Here is a 17,764-nt window from a genome sequence, read left to right on the forward strand (position 1 = left end):
GCCCCTGCCTCCTAGAGTGCTGGGATTTAAAGGTGTGTGCCACCACTGCCCGGCCATGTTTTCTGTATTAATTCTGTATTCCATTCCTTGTGAAAATAAACTTTATTACTTATGCATATACATATTATACATATAATTATCATGCCCATTAGGAAAGATTTCATGGCAAGTGCTCTCATCCTTCAGTAGGAGTCCCAAATGCTAGCCATTACTGCTGTGCTGACCTTGGTATCTGCTCATTCTGTACCTGCCCCTCTCACCTGTGTCTCCTCTCCTTCTGTTTTACTGTGGGCTTTACATCCTTGTGAGGACACATACACCTGATTTGCCTTTGTCTAATGAACTTCCTCTCATTTGAGAACAGGTTTCTAGCGGCTGCTATAAAAGGCTTGTCTATGAAGTGCCTTCAGGAAAACACCTTGTAGATCATGCTGCCATTGACAGGATCACGTGGGCTACCTGGACTAGGTAAACAAGTAACCTTTGAGGTTTGTTACAAAGTTGGAAAATATGAGTTAGGGGTGAAACTCAGCAGTACAGTGCTTTTCTAGCACAAGCAGGCCATGTGTTTGAACAGAAAGCCGGAAAACAGCATTGTGGCTCAATTCTTGTCCTACCACCAGGGAGGCAGAGGGAATTCTTTCAGGTTCTAGGCAGGCTTGATTTACATAGTGAAATTGAGGCTACCCAGGGATATATGGCAAGATCATCTCAAAAAAAAAAAAAAAAGGTAGGAAAGTCCTATTTTTGAATTTATTTTACAAGGGACCACATGAGTTTGTTATCATTCTTAAAGAATAACGGCATACTGATTCTGGGACCCTTTCTGACTCAACACTGTCCTATACTTAATCAGTTAGTTTCCATGGCTCAACATATAATGACCTTGAAGACCTCATGACATTTTCCTAAACTGTCAATATCAGTGCACATCTTTTAACCCAGCACTTGGGAGGCAGAGGCAATAGCGCTGACATTTTAATCATTAAACAAAACTAACTATAGTGCATTTGCTTTCCCTCTATCTAGTATTCTAGGAGATGAAGTTATGGGAATCTGGTCCAGACATGCTGAGAAAGCGGATGTCACCTGTGCCTGTGTGTCTCACTCAGGAATCAGCCTTGTAACAGGAGATGACTTTGGCATGGTTAAATTATATGACTTTCCATGCCCAGAAAAATTTGTAAGTCTGTCTAACATTTTGTATTACTTTAGTTGAATGTTAGATGAGTCACCCTTTTGTCCCCCACATATTTTAAAATGTTGTGGTTCTAACATGAAAATGCTACAATTTTTATTTCTAAATGTTTTATTTCTAAATGTTTCCTCAAAGTTCCTCAACACCCAAATTAAAATCTACTAGAAACAGATCTTTCAGGCTAGGTGTGGTGGTACCCACCTTTGATTCCAGTACAGCAGATTTGAGGCAGAGGGGCAGAGGCAGACAGGTAGATTTCTAAATTCAAGGATAGCCTATGTTTTGTCTCAAAAAAAACCAAAAACCAAAACCAAAAACAACAAAAACAAAAACAAAAAACATAGTCTTTGGAAACTCAGAGGAAAGTTCTGGTGAGCTTTTATGAATCAAATCTATAATCAATTACAAATTTCAGCTCCCCCCTTGGTTCTTTAAAGATGACTGCCCAAATGACCTAGTTTGTTGTATGCAGACCTGTAAACTTTATATAATCTCTGCTCTGGTGATTAATTATGGTTTGTTATTGGAACCTTCATGAAGATCACTGCTGAGGGAGCTTTGTTTCCATTTTAGGCAAAGCACAAGAGGTTCTTGGGTCATTCCCCTCATGTGACAAATATTCGATTTACCAGTGGTGATCGACATGTTGTCAGTGCTGGAGGCGATGACTGCAGGTCAGTACTTTGTCAGACCAGGAAGAGCATGATTACCTGTTACTAGTGAAGACTTAGTAACTCTACATAATGTTGGCAATGAACACAGCCAACATTTATCAGAAGATAATTAACTTCAAAGCCATTAACCTCATACAAACAGACCAAAAGGAGTTATTGTAGATGTAGTTGGCAAAATCTTCTGAAAATCTAGAATGTGATGAAACTCCTTGTCACTTTTTTCTGATTGCAGTTTGTTTGTCTGGAAATGTGTACACGTGTCTCACTGAAAGGTATGATGCTGAGAAGACTAAACAAATCTCACCTCAAGAGACAGTTCCACGTCGGAAAAACCAAAACCAAACTGCATGGTCAAGTGGTGCTAACTGAAGACTGTGACAGGGAGGGATGTGCAGAATCATCCACACAGCAGCAGACAGTTCAAAATGCTTGCTGTATGTACCAATCCATAGTCCACACACTGCCAGATATTACATTGCAAGAAATGACTGAGTATTTGGTAAAAGCTAACCACCTCCTCTTATTGAGGAGTGTGGAATTTTGGCAGACTTGCCCAGGAAATTTTTAGGGTATAGCAAGCAATCTTAAAAACAAAACAAAACAAAAAAACCCAACTTAATCTCATTTCTAATGTTTCTCCTTAAGGTTTGTTCAATGAAATATTTCACCCTTATACAAAGAAAGGAATAACCAACCATTACCCTATTCTGTTTTCAAAATGCAAAGACTTTTCTTAAGGGAACTTACATAAGCTTTCCTGGTAAATGTTTCCTATTCATTAATAAAGTACCCTCTTGCACAGGACACTTCTTACAGCCTGAATTAAGGAATAGATCCAAAGTCAGCAGTATATGATTATTACATTTTCATTTTGAGCTGTGTTTAGAAGCCATCTCTATAAAATTATGAATCACAATTATGGCCTCATTAATAGGAAAATGATACAGTGAACATTTCCAAGTGTACAGTTTTCTTAAGGTTCTGTGATAGCAGAAGCACTTAACTGAAAGATAATACTGCATATTTAAAGGTATGATCTAATTAATAAACATTTGTTTATTGTGTAAACAAAAGCATTAAATTCATATACTAACACTGGGCATAAAATTTTATAGTTTTGTATTGAGAAAAATTATTTAATTAGATGTATGCCACCCTATAAGGCTATTTTCCAAAATGACTGACTCCAGGTTCATCTGAAGAACTCAGTCAGAGTCCTTCCACTTTAATGCTGCCAAAGACTGTGACTTCCTGTCTAAGACTTTGCTGTTTAGCCTTGCTTAAGTTTCCTCGAGATGAAAAATTCCAGTAGACTGCTGCATAAAAATTTATTTTTCTACATGTGAAGACACTGAGGATGCTCTACTGGTTGTTTCCACTTTATTTTACTGTGAGTTACTGTTGTAACATTAGCTTCCACACCCTCAGGCTTCTGGAGCCCTGTTTGGTTTGATATGTTTTTGTATGGCTACAAATATTGTGACTATTAAAACAAGAAATGAACATATCGCATCGAAGAAGTTTTGTCTAAGCAGTGCTGGGAGTATGGTTGGTTTTAAAGCTGAAGGTTGATGAAGAGATTACAAGAAACTTAAAGCTTAAGATAACTTTTCCAATGCTCATACTAAATGGTCCATCTAATTTAGGCCAAGTTCTAGAATGCACTGGTATTATATAAATGGTAGTCAATAAATTAAAGAATTACTATAAAAAGGAAAATACTTCAAATTTAAGCATGGTATATAGTTCTAAGGTTTTCCCTCTGGACAGTTTGCCTGCGTTTTGGTTTTTTGGGTTTTTTTTTAAAGGTTTATTTATTTATGATATGTGAGTACACTGTAGCTGTCCTCAGATACCAGAAGAGAGCGACAGATCCCATGAGAAATGGTTATGAGCCACCATGTGGTTGCTGGGATTTGAACTCAGAACCTCCGGAGGAGCAGTCAGTGCTCTTACCCACTGAGCCATAGCCCCAGTTTGCCAGCTTTTAGTTACAGAATATTTTTAATTCTGTAAAAATCTGTAAAAGTAAAAACTGCTTCCACTATTTTTGTCCTTCAAAGTGGCCAGCCTGATAAGTCAAGTCTTTGTCACTGCAATGGTCAGTTGCGTGACTAAAGACCAGGGGTCAGGCTAACTTCTGAGTAGTCACCATATGGCCACCTCTCTGGATTAGCCACCAACTCTGAAAAAGGTAATGAATCAGAGAACCTGCCCTATAGTTTTTAAACCCAGAAAATTATTGTGTGTGCCTGCAGTATATGAATTAATAGCCCAGGACTGCCACCACCTATCGTGGTCCCACTGTTTCCTATGTAAATGCATGACAAAGCACACAGTCCACTCCAGTGCTCCGCATTACCATCCACCATGCCTACTTCTTTGGATGACTCCTTACAGCGTTTCATTTAAAACAAGTAGTAATTGCTTTATGGTTAGAGTAAGCTTGTCTATAACTCATAGAATTAAACAATAACCCATTTAAATGTAGGGCTAGGGCACTATATATAGCTCAGTGCTTACCTTGCATTCGTAAAGCCCTAGATTTAACCTCTAGCACTACATAAAAGTGGGGCACATCTACAATCCCAGGTGCAAGCACGGGATTAGAAATTCAAAATCATTCTTAGCTACATAGTGAATTTGAGGCTAGCCTACAGTACATGAGACCCTATCTTAAAAAAAATAAACCTTTTAAAATGTGTTTCCCAGTCACTGTTCAATAACAGAAAACAATTAGATTGTCACATGTTATTTCTTATCAAAAGCTAAACCCTTGTTCCCTGTTTCTGGTCCTTTACTAGACAATTATGAGAAAACATCTACACATTTTTTTAGAAGATGATAATTAAAAGCCTAGTTCCAGAAATTCACACAACTTTAAACAAAAATCTTCACTGAGAAGCTAAGCTAGAATGAAGGCCTTAAATTCAGTGTGCTTACTGAGTGAAGACTTTCCCTTTCACTTAAACCTATGCAGCTTTAGGCCCTGTCTCCTTTGTTCTTTTGCCAATTCTGACCTTTACCCTCTGGGGTTAGCATGGTCAAGGCCAGCTTATCAAATGGTTGAATAACTAGTTTTTTATCTTTCAATGGAAAGGCAATGACCACAATAGAAGGCTGGCTTCACATTGTTAAACACAGACTTTTATAGATGTGACTTTATTGTATCTTAACAGTTAAATTTGGTCCTCAAAATGTTTGAGCTTTTATTATCCCCTTTGCTAACCACCTTTTACACTTTAATTTTTAAAACAACAAGTTTTTTAAATTAGTTGTCTGTTATTTAGTTCTAAAACATGACACATCTTGCCTTAACAGTTTCAAAAACCACACAGAAAACTCCATAATACAGTAGGCCAAGTTTCATCCTATTGTGAAGTTTACCCTTACTATCTGCAATTATATAGTTCTGTCATTTAAAATACACCACTTAAATCTCAACTTCTACATTTCAAGAGTGATCTTTAGTAGTAACATATGTATATTTTCTGTGGCGTTATTTCCCATATTTTTCAGAATATGGGAATATATACGTATATTTATATTCTTGTAAGTTCAAAGTCTGTTTTCTGATACTTTCTGTAATATGCCTGTAAAAATTTTTGTATAATTTTGTGATAATGTAGTCCCTCCAAAATTATTTAAAAATGATAAGAGTAAATGGGAGCATTTCAAAGACTTGTTCACACATTTTTGCACTGTTATTCCAACTACGTTTACCCTTTATGACCATGTCTCTACTTTCACAAAGGCACGGGACCTGAGTCAACTCTACCAAAGTAGCACTCAAAATAAAAGTCTGTATTATGCTTCTCATATTCATTTTTAATGTCAAAACTCATTTAGACATTAAAAAAAAGAAATTTAAACTAGATATTCCAAAGCTGCCTCAGTTTCAAAGTCTGGCCACTGTTCCCATGCTGGGTTACAGACACCGCATTACCTTTGGGAAGAGTAAAAAGTGCGTCAGCTTTCGGACACTGGCCTTCCCACAGCACCACAGCTCTAAGCTGCAGTACCATTACCAAAAGTGATGTTAAACAGCAATGTACAAACATGCTGCCAATGTTTTAATAGAATCTGGCTTTTCTTTAAACTGTCTTTTTCATAGTCAAAACGAACAAACAAAAAATGTTGAAACCACTTAATAAACTTACAAACTTGAAAAATTAGACACTTCAGTTGGGCAGTAAAATTCATATTGTGAAAGCAATATATTCTAAATTTCAAAGACGTGACAAGTTCTGTAGAACATCTCTCATCAGAAGTTGGAAGCTTTCAAACTGCATGATCTTCTGCCAGGTAGGACTAGGGCATCATTCACTGAATAAAACCAAAATTTTTAAATTAACTGCTTTGCATATAAATACCATATACATTAGCTAAAAAGTTTTGTCTTTAAATAAATCAATTATGTAAAGCAGATAAAAGGTAATAAATTATGCAATTTAACTTCTAGGCCACAGTAAAATATTCTGAAACATCAGTCTAAGAAAACTGAATGTGTGAGTACACATGTGGAACCCAGCAGTCAACTTCAAATGACACACTACCGTTTAAATTCAGGGACTCTCAATGGCTGGCCAGCAGACCCCAAGGATCTGCCCTCCCGGCTCTGGGATTATGAGTACATACTAAGATGTCCCACATTTTTATATGGGTTCTGGGGATCAATTTCAGATTCTCGAGCTTGGGAGATTATAGAGACTCCCCCATCCCTGCCTTGATCCGACTGCTGATCAGTGTGTATAATACATACAACACAGACAATCCTGCTGGCCTTGGTCTTGTGTTTGTACTGTGTATGCTCACAAGTTTTAGAAAGGCTGAAGGGTGGGGCTTACTGACCCCTATTATGCATTAGGCCCTGGATTCAACAATTAGCGCCAGAAAACCAGAACCCATCTGGAGATGATGTAGACTAAAAAAAAGCCATCACTGGATAAATTTGGTTCGTGTAGTAAACCATTTTTGCTAAGGAATTCTTTTATACTTAATCTTAAAGGAACAGGGGAAGAAATAAAATTCAATTTCCTCAGATTTATACACTTATACACCTAAAAAACGTAGACAGTAGGATGTAATTCTAAATGACATCAGCGTTTTCAACTTAAATCCTCACCTGGTTTGAGGTCGAATCCATTTCAAGGCATGTCTTGGTGGTACAGTAATGGTGGGATGATAAAATGTGCAGTCGGGTCGTGTACACTGAGTATTAAACCTACAGTGCTGAATAGAAACAAGAGGAGCAAAACTTCAAATCTTCAATATAATACAGGAACTACACACTGAAATGAGGATGAGCAGCACCTCACTCTAACGCTGTGGTAATGTCCACTGGAACACCACTGAAAGCCTTAGAACATACACCTGCTAACATGGGCACAAAACCAGACATACACACAATTAAAAATAAAACGTACATAAGAAAGAAACTTCAGAATGAGAGATTACCACTAAAACCATTTTAGAAAATCAAACTTCTTACTTTTGGATGGTAGAAGGGACATTCCATTTTCTTACAAGCAGGGAAGTATCGGCAGAGCTGGCCATTAGAAGCCGGTGCTGGTGACGACACTGACAATCAGAAAGAACAATGCTCAAGTCTATTTGGCAACATCATTTTTTAATGCAGTCTACTGGTAAGGTTAGAATCATTTAATTTTGAACAAGCTCTGAGAAAGGCAGATTTGTTCTTTAAATGCTAAAATCATTTCTAAAACTTTTCTTTTGTTGTTTCCTATCACTTAGAGGCAGAAAATGTCATTTTCTACTTTTTGACCTGATTACAACAGTGCACAAAGTTACTAACCTGGTTTTGGAGTCAGTACTGCGACTCTTCTACTCATGTGAGTGAAGGGACAATCTGCTTTAGTACACTTTGTGTCATATTTACAATTTGGATGCACAAACAAACATTTCTCAGCAAATTTGCAATTGGGAAAGGCTCTATAAAACAAAAACAATTATTATTTATATTTAACATCTCAATAACTACTAGGGTTTGGTTTTTTAAATTTTTGTTTTTGTGTTTGTTTTTATTTTTTGGTTTTGTTTTTTCTTTTTAGAGGGACTTTACAAACACCATGCGTGGTTGGAAAGAAAGCTCAGGTTTTACAAGCACTTGCTGCTCTTCTAGAGGACCAGAGTTCAGTTCCTGGCTCTAACACTGGGGCTAATACTAATTGCCTGTACCCCCCAGCTTCAGGGGATTCAATGCCCTCTTCTGGCCTCTGGAGGCACCTGCACACGTGAAACTTGGTCTGCCTGTCTCTAACACACAAACAGTAGTAATGGATAAGAACATTGTTCCGGGGTTGGGGATTTAGCTCAGTGGTAGAGCGCTTGCCTAGCAAGCGCAAGGCCCTGGGTTCGGTCCTCAGCTCTGTTAAAAAAAAAAAAAAGAACATTGTTCCATGAGTCCTTCCCCACACGCGTGAAGCTCTGGCTTCATTCTCTATGGTGGGGATGAGGAGTAGGATGGGGCAATTAGTACATTGTTACATAATACCAAAATAGAACACAAGTATACTTGAGATGTGGAGGAAGTCTAACATGTTACAATTCAAGGCAAGGCATTATAAAATAGATTTTGAGTCATTCTTCTTTAACAGAATGTCAAAACCTAGATTTCACTTCTTTTCCTTTTATAATTTTTTAAAATTTTGACATGCATTGATGTTTTGCCTGCATATATGTCTGTGTGAGGATGTCAGACATCCTGGAACTAGAGTCAGACAATTGTATGAGCTGCAATGTGGGTACTGGGAATTGTACTTGGGTCCCCTGGAAAAGCAGACAATGCTCTTAACCACTGACCCATCTCTCTAGCTCTGAATACCCAAATCTTAAGTAAATTTTAAAAGAGTAAGCACATTTCATGATCAAGACACTATACTGTAAGATTCATACTTATAGTCTTTACATATTGAATTATGCTACTACATGTTCTTATAATGAAAATATGGACATAGTCCAATCATAGGACCAACAAAACAAAACACCCAAAAATGATCTCACCAAGTTTACTGCATTAAATCAAACAGTTGGTAAGCAGACTAACCCACATCTAGAATTTTTTTCATTACTCAAATAACTCAATTTATTCCCTATCTAAATGAAATAGATACCTGTGAACAAATATATAAAACTGTATAGTTACACCTGATGTACCAAGGGACCCAGACATTTCAGGATCATAGGTACCAAACACAAACCATTTCCAAAACACACATAAAGCTCTAGGGATGGTTATGGTAGGTATCAAGTAAACCTCTCTACAGAAGTGAAAGGAAAGGTTGTAGGATGTAGAGATTACTATGGAAATAACCATTGGATGTTATTACTCACTTGCAAGGTGAAATGGGATGATGGTATATACACTCATCCCCATTTTTACAAGCAGGCCAGTACTTGCAGCGCTCCAAAAGTTTTTCTGGTTTCTGTGCCACACTCAGGTCAGTCATCTCAGCTTCAAAGAGGAATTAAGACCATTTTGTTCATTAGGCTTTCAGTACAAAGTCTATAATCTGCCCCAAACCCGAATCTCAAAATTTTATATTCTTTGTTTGTAGCCCTGTAAAATAACACCAAATGATATGGCCAATCCTCGTAATGGAACCTAAAGACTAGCAGGAAGAAGACCAGAGTTGTCATAAAGCCTTAAGTAAATTTCAAGTCTTACTTCAGAACTGAAATACAAAAGTGAAAGATGCCAAATTTAAAAGTGAAGCTGAAAACACAAGCTGATAAGGAATGTGAATAATTTTCATATTCCAGCCAAATGACAAGTGTCCAAATAATAAATTACTCCAAATCACTGAAGTATTGCCAGTAAAGGTCTAGGCACTAAACTCACCTTGATATCTAAGGGAAAAGTAGCTCTACATAAGATGGGCCAGCAAAGGACACTGCCTATGGGCTTGGGGATAGAATAGAACAGAGACGGACTTGTAACAAGTCTGAAGTCTGGCTGAGTGAAAGATGCTATGTGGCAGAAGTAAACAGACTAGGACTATGTCCTAGAAATAAGCCTCACCAATAGGGTTCATTGTCTGCATTAACTCATGTTCAATTACAATGTCAACTACTGTGGCACAGGAGAATGTGACCTCTAACTTTTCCTATGACATCTATATGAAACTAATTTATGATGCCAAATAAATTTATACATGAAGGCCATAATCCACTGCCTTCTGATCTGAGACATCACTGTTAGGTTTTATTGTTTATGAAGCCAGCTCTCACTTGGCTATACAGTAGCAGGGTGTCCAAGGTCTGGTAGGTCAGATCTGGCTTTGCATATTAGTAGCTCATCTAGACAGCTTGGGCAAAATCTAACATCTGAAACTCACCTTGTTCAGAATCAGAATATATAAAGGCAATGTTTCTGTTCTAGTGACCCATGTCTGCCCTCCCTACAGGAGAAGTTGGCACAAAGAGCATCATGTGGTGCAGACAGGAGCCTCAGTAATGACTACAGTATGCCTGACACAAGTTTCTATGCTATTTTAAAAAGAACAGGACTGGAAATCAGTCTAGCAGAGTCTTACCCTGCATTCATAAGGCCCTGGGCTTGATCTCCTATGCAACAATATAAGAAAAATACAAAGTAACTTATTTTAGATGTAGGATATAAAAGTTCCTTGAGAACTTCTAAAGAAAATCCAAGAGCACTTGGAGGGGAACCTCGCTCGCTTTTAGATGATCTTTGTCCCATCACTAGAGGAAACTGCCCCACACTGCTGCATACACAAGACATGATAACCTAGAACAAATGAAGACTAGATCCAAAGAACAATGCAGCCAGAAAAAGGAAGTAGCTAATAATAATGATAATAATAATAAAAGTATGTTACAAGGCAACTTTCTCTTAGTGAAAAAAAAGGTGAAGCAATATATAGAAGTCATGGCTCTTGTTTTCCTATGCTGACATTTTACTTCATATATGCTAAAACTCTTCAAATTTAAATTTCCAGAGGCAAATTCACTTTGTATTGAAAGCTATAATGTGCTGCCATATAATGTTCAGTGGACATGTGTTAACATAGATGGTGCAGTTGGTTAGCACCCTCAAACACCACCACCAAAATAACCAACCCAAAGACGGAACTTCAACTCCTTGCTTACACTAGGTGAAGACACACCTTCCAGGATGTATCTGATCTCTAACAGTAGGGTGTCCTCACTGCTACGGATCTCTATCCCCACACCTAACTGAAGAGTTTGCAGTGGCAAAGGAAGCGCTCTACTCATCCACAATGGCCAGATCACTCACACAAAATAGGCATTCCCATGACTGGCGTGATACCCACAGTCACTGATTCTTCCCATATACCAACAAAGCCTAGCATGGAAACTCACCTTTAAATGAAAATGAGTCTTAACAGCTGAGTGTTAAGCTTTCAAACTGACAATTGAGAGCAGTAACACCAAGCTTTCCTAATGTTGGACAAAGCATGCAGTCAGGAAATGTGTACTGCCTTTTGCAGTTTTTACCTTTAAAATTTTGCTTTACCTGAGGTCACAACTACAACTCACTCCACAACCCAGGCTATACTCCCCCATGATACTCAAAGCAGGAAGAGCCGCTCACAAGTGTTTCTTGCTCACAGACTCATCTGTTCTAGTTTACTATATTTTTAGTGAATGAAGAAAAATTTACCAATGTATTTTTTTATGTCTCTGCAAAAAAAATGATTACTTAAGAAACACTTGAAAATTTACCTTTTCCCTTGAATCTGTTTATTTTTAAGAGTTAGAAATTAACTCTCCTGCTTAAGAAATGGTGAATTTAAATCAGGAGTAAAAAGTATTGGTGGGGCTGGAGAGATAGCTCAGTGGCTCTTGCAGAGGACCCAGGTTCAGTTCCCAGCACCCATATGTAGCTCACAGCTACATACAACTTTATTTCCAGGGCATCTGACACAGCAGCAGGCATGCATGTACTGCTGCACATTCATACCAACAGGTAAAATGCTCACATAAATATAAATCCAAAAGAAAAAAGAAAAAAATGAAGATAAAGGACCGGTGGTGTGACGTCAGCTCTGGTGTGCGGTAAGGAGCAGTGGAAACACAGGTTCTAAGTCAGGCACCATCTGAACTCATTTCCTCTGAGCACTACTCAGGATTAATTGCCACAGAAGGTCTTTCTGATACTTCAAAAGTATCTTGCCAGATTAGGTAAGAAATCCCTCCATGGAGATCCTATACTCTGGTATAGGAAACACCAAAATCAAAATCCTTCTTTCTCTAAAGTTAACTATGAGAGATTGTTGATGGTAAATGCATCAATAATGATAGTTCATCCTTCAGCAATCACAATAAAAAGGCATTTTAGATGGCACTGACTGGACTTCATTTTAGCACTAGCATCACAGAATACCCCGTGAAACAAGCACAGAGGGAGTATGGAATTGAACTGGTGGTTTTGTATGACAGAAGAAAACAGACTACTGAACAGAAATATAAGTAAAGCCTCAAACCAATATTCACTCAAGATATCACAGGCCAAGACTCCATTTTCAATGACAGTGAGACTGAGAAGGCAACGTCTGAGCTCTCAACACACCGTTGGAAAAGCTACCATCTGGGTCCTCAAGCTGCCTGCTCATCAAATGCAACTGCTGTGGGTGGAGGAGACCTCTGAGTCCCTTGTTTGAGGCTGAAGTTTGGTTTACGGGTTTCATTCCTTCAAAGCACATCTCCTCCTCTTGATCTGAAATGTATCCTGGGGGGCTGGGGACACCATCCAGCGTCACTATAAACTTGGGACTTGCAGGTTTATCTGGTTGTACAAGATCTCTGCCAGACAGATAAAAAATACCATAGAATTAGGGAAACAAACACAAAATGCTGAGCCTCCTAAAGTCCTCTTCAGCAGAACTGTTACTCCTTTGCTTTGCACTTGGTTCACTAAGAATAAGCTTAGAATGACTTCCTGCTACAGCATAAGTGCAATCCTAATACACGCCGGCCATGGCCAGCAATTGCAGCAGCATCACAGTGACCTTCTAGCCTGGACTTACAGATAGTAACAATATCCTCTCAACTTTGACTCTCCATTGTTCATGTGATCCTTATAGGATCAACATGGAAATAAACCAAAACCAAACCAAACCAAACCAAAGAACAATTAGAACAGATGCTCAGAGCATCCTGGCAGCAGCTTTATTTTTATGTGATTTTATCATCTATACACGGTTCTTTGCTGAACACTGTCTGCTTTCTTAGTAAGGAACAAACAAGCCTTAGCTCTTAACACCTTGCAGAAGGATTTCCTGATTTGGGTTACCCAGCTTAAGTTCAATTCCTTGGGTATATATTTAAAACAAAACAAAACAAAACACTATACCCCTCATCAATGGAGTTATACTCAGCTTTTATTTCTATTTAATGGATTTCTAAACAAGAAAGATGAACTCAAATTTTTGAGAATTTGGCAAATTACTATTGGCCTAGCCAGTGAGTCAGTGATTGCACCATCTGGTAGGAGCTCTAGGAACAGGTAAACTGGGAGCTAACAGCTGACCTGCACTACAGTCACACACAGGAGCTACACAAGAAAAAGAAACCATCTACCGTGTCTGCATAAGGTGTCCTGAAAGGACCCGAAGGGCATCTGCAGTCTTCATCCCCGAATCCTGGTTTGGTGTCACTACTATTTCCTCAGACAGCTTTGGCTTCTTCAGAATAAATGATCTTGTGTCTGCATGGACCATGGATTCCATGTCATAGTAATCTGAGCCAAAAAAATTGGCCATGAATGTTTACTTCTGAATAAACCTTTTATTCTCAAAATCATACAAGTGAGAAGAATGTCAATCTTTTATATAATTATAATTACTTTTAAAGAAAATCATAACTAATTCTACTCAGGGATAGGATTGTAATTCTATTCCAATCCTCTCTTCAGAGAATTCAAATAGTCCTTTCTTTACAAATGCCTTTCTTTGCCTACAGCAGATAAGGGTTTTCCTATATCACATCTGTTGGGATATTAAAAACACAGTAAAAGAACAACAGTTACTTTTTTTTCAAAATCAGAAAGAATTTAAGAATCTTAATGTTTCCTAAAATTATGATTTAAAAACTGTTGAACTACCTTTCCCAAATAATTATTACTGTTCATTTTTTCACAGTAATATTTAAAGGAAAACACTGCCTATTAAGAATTCAGTCAGCATAGTTTCTAACCAGGTATACACAGAAAACTATTTTGAAAGGGAATTTTAAGATGAATGGGTCACACTAACCTTCAGTGTAAGCCACCACAAGCTCAAGTCATAGACAGCACAGGCTGTCTACTTCACAAAATGTAACAAGAACTGAGTTCAGAATGGGTATGATAGCCTATTAGTGTGCGATCAACTGATAGAAGTTAACTATTTCTTTTAAGGCCAACAAATAAAACAGACCAAACTTCAGGCTATTCACTGAATATTTATTTACTGTGCAACTAATTACTGTGCTAGGAACGCAGATAAAAGGAAAAGAAAATCAGACGCATACAGTTCTAAAACAGCGAAGCTCAGGAAGGGAGTAAAGAGGTGTTGGTAGAACACAAGGTACTTCCTCAAGCTGAAAGGTCAAAGAAATGTTGGCTGAAGTTGATTATATAAAACGAGTATTAAAGGAATGAGTAAGAGGAGAACAGAGAGTCAGAGAGCCAATGCAGGCAAAGAAAACACGGAGCAAGAAAGGGGACTTCACAGAACATTGAGAAAAGGTGAGAAATGTGGATAAAAAAATGCATGTGATGGTATGACAGGGTTAAGAAAGACTGAAGAAATAGAATGATGGATCCCATGCCTAAATATTTGGGATTCTGGTCTAGAAATAGTTAAGAGATTCCTAAGTAGGGAAGAAACACAATCAACAGGTTTCTAGAAAAACAAAGTTAAAGTATCTTCTTCCCTTGTTCGGTGTGGTAATATAAACCTTTAGCCCCAGCACTCAGGAGGAAGAGGCAGGAGATGCTTGAATCCAGGGGTATCCTGATCTATAGTCCTAGGTCAGCCAGGCCTACAAAGTAAGACCTGGTCTCAAATAAGTTAATAAAAATAAAATTTCGTCCCTTCATCCCTCCAACACATGAGAAAGATGTACATGCCCTACACTCCCATCAACCATCAGGACACGGTACTACAACCACAGGCAGAGAAGACAAAATGCGGAAGAAATAGATGAGGTAGAAGTAGAAAGTCCAGGGAAGAGGAACAAATAGGAAATTTTCAATTTTAGATTTATTTAGTTTGAAATCCTTTAGAAGGTAAAAATTTGCAATTTGACATTTGTTGAGAAGAGAGATAAGAACACAAGTATTAGGAACAGCTCAGAACTTATTTCCCATCCTGTTTATTTTGAAGTCATCAAATCTAATTTACAGTTTGCATTGGAACTCACACACACCCTAACTGTGATCTACTGCTGCTGTATGGCCCTGGCCCCCACCTCCCAAACCCTACCCCAGAAAAAAAGCTGACTTATTAGTATTCTTCCCTTGTCCCACAAGCCCTTCAATGACTAAGTATCTAGCTACCTAGAGCAGAGCCCAGAACTTGGTCTAAGGAATGCCCTTTCCTAGCACTCTCAACTTTCTGTGGTATAACTGCTCTCCCTAGTTCATACCTCAGCAGGGCACAGAACAGACAAAAATAATGCTGACAGAAAAACACAGGTAACTTAGCCATGTAGGGAGCAGCCAGGGAGAAGGGCTGGAAAAGGAGAATGAAAGGCAATGAGAGTCGGGTGGTGGTGGCGGCGCATGCCTGTAATCCCAGCACTTGGGAGGCAGAGGCAGGCAGATTTCTGAGTTCGAGGCCAGCCTGGTCTACAGAGTGAGTTCCAGGACAGCCAGAACTACACAGAGAAACCCTGTCTCGAAAAACCAAAATAAATAAATAAATAAATAAATAAATAAATAAATAAATAAATAAATAAATAAATAAATAAAAAGAAAGGCAACGATAACAAAAGGATAAAAGGCTGAGAAGCACAGGATGCAACTGTCACAGGCTCCCCAAATTTAGGGAAATGTGCAACATGAGTCCAGGTTTCAGGCCAGGGAGATTCATCAGTGGCTGCAGTGCTTGCTAGCTTGGATACCCAGAACCCAAGTAATTATCAGAAGTGGTGATCCACATGTAATTTCAGCTTCATAATGCAAAGATGGGACTCCGAGAGTAAAGTTAGTCATATCAGAAGCTCTGGGTTTGCCTGAAGGCCTCCTGCAGCAATGAGTAAGGTAGAAGAATGAGGGAAGACAATTCCCAGCATCAACTTTAAGCCTCCATATGCACATGATCACACACACAGGTAACATGAATGCTACACACACAGGGATGGAGAAAGAAACTAGATGTCTGTATTCTATATACCCAAGCACTACCCATCTTAGCTCACTAAAGGTGCTGAGTGACAGGGAGTCCCTGTATAGGGGGAGTAGTAATAGTTTGTCTTGGTAGAGACCTGGACTGAACTCAAGCATTTACTTTCTTGACATTTCTGAAGCTGAAGAAAAAAAAAAATGACAGTTTTACTTTTTAAACAAAAAGGTATATGCCCATATACTTTTGGCATATACCTTGAAAACAATCGCAAAGGAACAACCATATTTTCAAAGTAAAAACAAAAACAAAAAAACAGATGCAGAAACTGATGCTAAGACAATAATAAAACAATCTAGACTACAAGATTCTCCAAAGATTGAGAACAATCAACAGAATATTCCTTGGGAAGAGCTTAAAAAAACAAGCCATGCTAGAGGGCTTACTTTAAAAGTAATGAGCCTTTCCTAAAGCCTAAGTCCAAGCATCCATTTCTCTGTTTGGAACCTTACCACACCCATCCCCATCACTACAGGTAAGACTTGAGAATGACCAGGTATGTATGTACTCTCTTGTCCATCACTGCTGGAGATTCAGAAATAAGGTATCCAGTTCTATAACAGAAAGGTGCCACAACAAAATAGCATGAACAGAAAATTGTTTAAAAGGCAGTGCTCTGAAAACCTTTACCCATGTTATAGATCCTCTCCCTTGGAAAGTGAGACTTTAGACCCTCAATAAGTTCTAGAAATGCCAGCAATGCTTGAATAATTCTAAGGGTGAAATATTGTATAATAATTAATGGTAATTATTTCTTTTACAGTTCTCCTTATTGTCACAGCTGACCAGACTAAGAACACCTTGCTTGTATTAATACTCAGGGTGCCCCCAAACTAGACTGACAGATCATTCTCCACACAGGATCCACAATAAAAAACAAAGTCCAAACACACATGCCCTAATTCAGGAATCCAGAATATCAATCAACAACGTTTTACTGATCCTCTTTTAAAACAGATAATCAAGGAATAGAAAGCTTCCATCATAAAAATTGAAACCAACTCAGAGAAAACAAGATCAAGGAGGGAAAGGAGAAATGTCAAAAACATTTTTTGACATTCTCAAAGAAAAAAAAATTACATACATGAAACAAAATCAACATGTTAAAAAAATTCAAAGGAACATGAAGAAAGACTGTTCTCAGAAATAAAAAAATATGACAGAATAAAGACTGTGCTCACTCAAAAGCCTCAAAAGAACTACTTAATGCTTCAAGTGAGCATTAAGGGTAAAATAGGAAACAAAAGAATGCACTAGAGCTGATGAAGTGGGTACAAGGCACGGACTTCAGCACCACATTTAAAATGACTTATTATATGCAGTGTTGAAAGACAGAGGCAAAACCAAGTTTGCAGCATCTTAACATTCAACAGGCAGAAGGCAGAAACAGCAGGATTAAGACTGGAGGAGTAACACCATCCCGTTCACATGGGGAGGACCTGGGGTCTAGATCGAGGCCAACCTTTGAGAGCAAAAGCACATGTTGAGACAGAGAACTA

At 38.2% G+C, this 17,764-nt stretch overlaps 2 protein-coding genes across 10 annotated transcripts in view; one reads left to right on the forward strand and one right to left on the reverse strand.

The window, feature by feature from the left end:
* Positions 1-3,366, forward strand: part of Eml5 (EMAP like 5) — a 122,138-nt gene extending 118,772 nt beyond the window's left edge. The window contains exons 39-42 of the mRNA XM_052185272.1: positions 365-468; positions 1,030-1,183; positions 1,772-1,872; positions 2,105-3,366. Coding sequence (XP_052041232.1) covers positions 365-468; positions 1,030-1,183; positions 1,772-1,872; positions 2,105-2,141 — 396 coding nt within the window. The 3' untranslated portion in view covers positions 2,142-3,366. The remainder of the gene's footprint in view (positions 1-364; positions 469-1,029; positions 1,184-1,771; positions 1,873-2,104) is intronic.
* Positions 3,367-4,997: 1,631 nt separating this feature from the next.
* Positions 4,998-17,764, reverse strand: part of Zc3h14 (zinc finger CCCH-type containing 14) — a 38,763-nt gene continuing 25,996 nt past the window's right edge. For 5 of the 9 annotated variants that reach the window (XM_052185276.1, XM_052185274.1, XM_052185277.1 and 2 more), the window contains 7 exons: positions 13,459-13,618; positions 12,449-12,681; positions 9,226-9,346; positions 7,688-7,824; positions 7,364-7,452; positions 6,998-7,104; positions 4,998-6,198 (listed from right to left, as the gene is read on the reverse strand). In XM_052185276.1, the coding sequence (XP_052041236.1) occupies positions 6,192-6,198; positions 6,998-7,104; positions 7,364-7,452; positions 7,688-7,824; positions 9,226-9,346; positions 12,449-12,681; positions 13,459-13,618 (854 nt within the window). In that variant the 3' untranslated portion in view covers positions 4,998-6,191. The remainder of the gene's footprint in view (positions 6,199-6,997; positions 7,105-7,363; positions 7,453-7,687; positions 7,825-9,225; positions 9,347-12,448; positions 12,682-13,458; positions 13,619-17,764) is intronic. The other 4 variants (XM_052185280.1, XM_052185279.1, XM_052185282.1 and 1 more) reach the window with 1 other exon arrangement.

Source organism: Apodemus sylvaticus, chromosome 6 (genome assembly GCF_947179515.1).
Source record: "Apodemus sylvaticus chromosome 6, mApoSyl1.1, whole genome shotgun sequence".
Classification (NCBI taxonomy): domain Eukaryota; kingdom Metazoa; phylum Chordata; class Mammalia; order Rodentia; family Muridae; genus Apodemus; species Apodemus sylvaticus.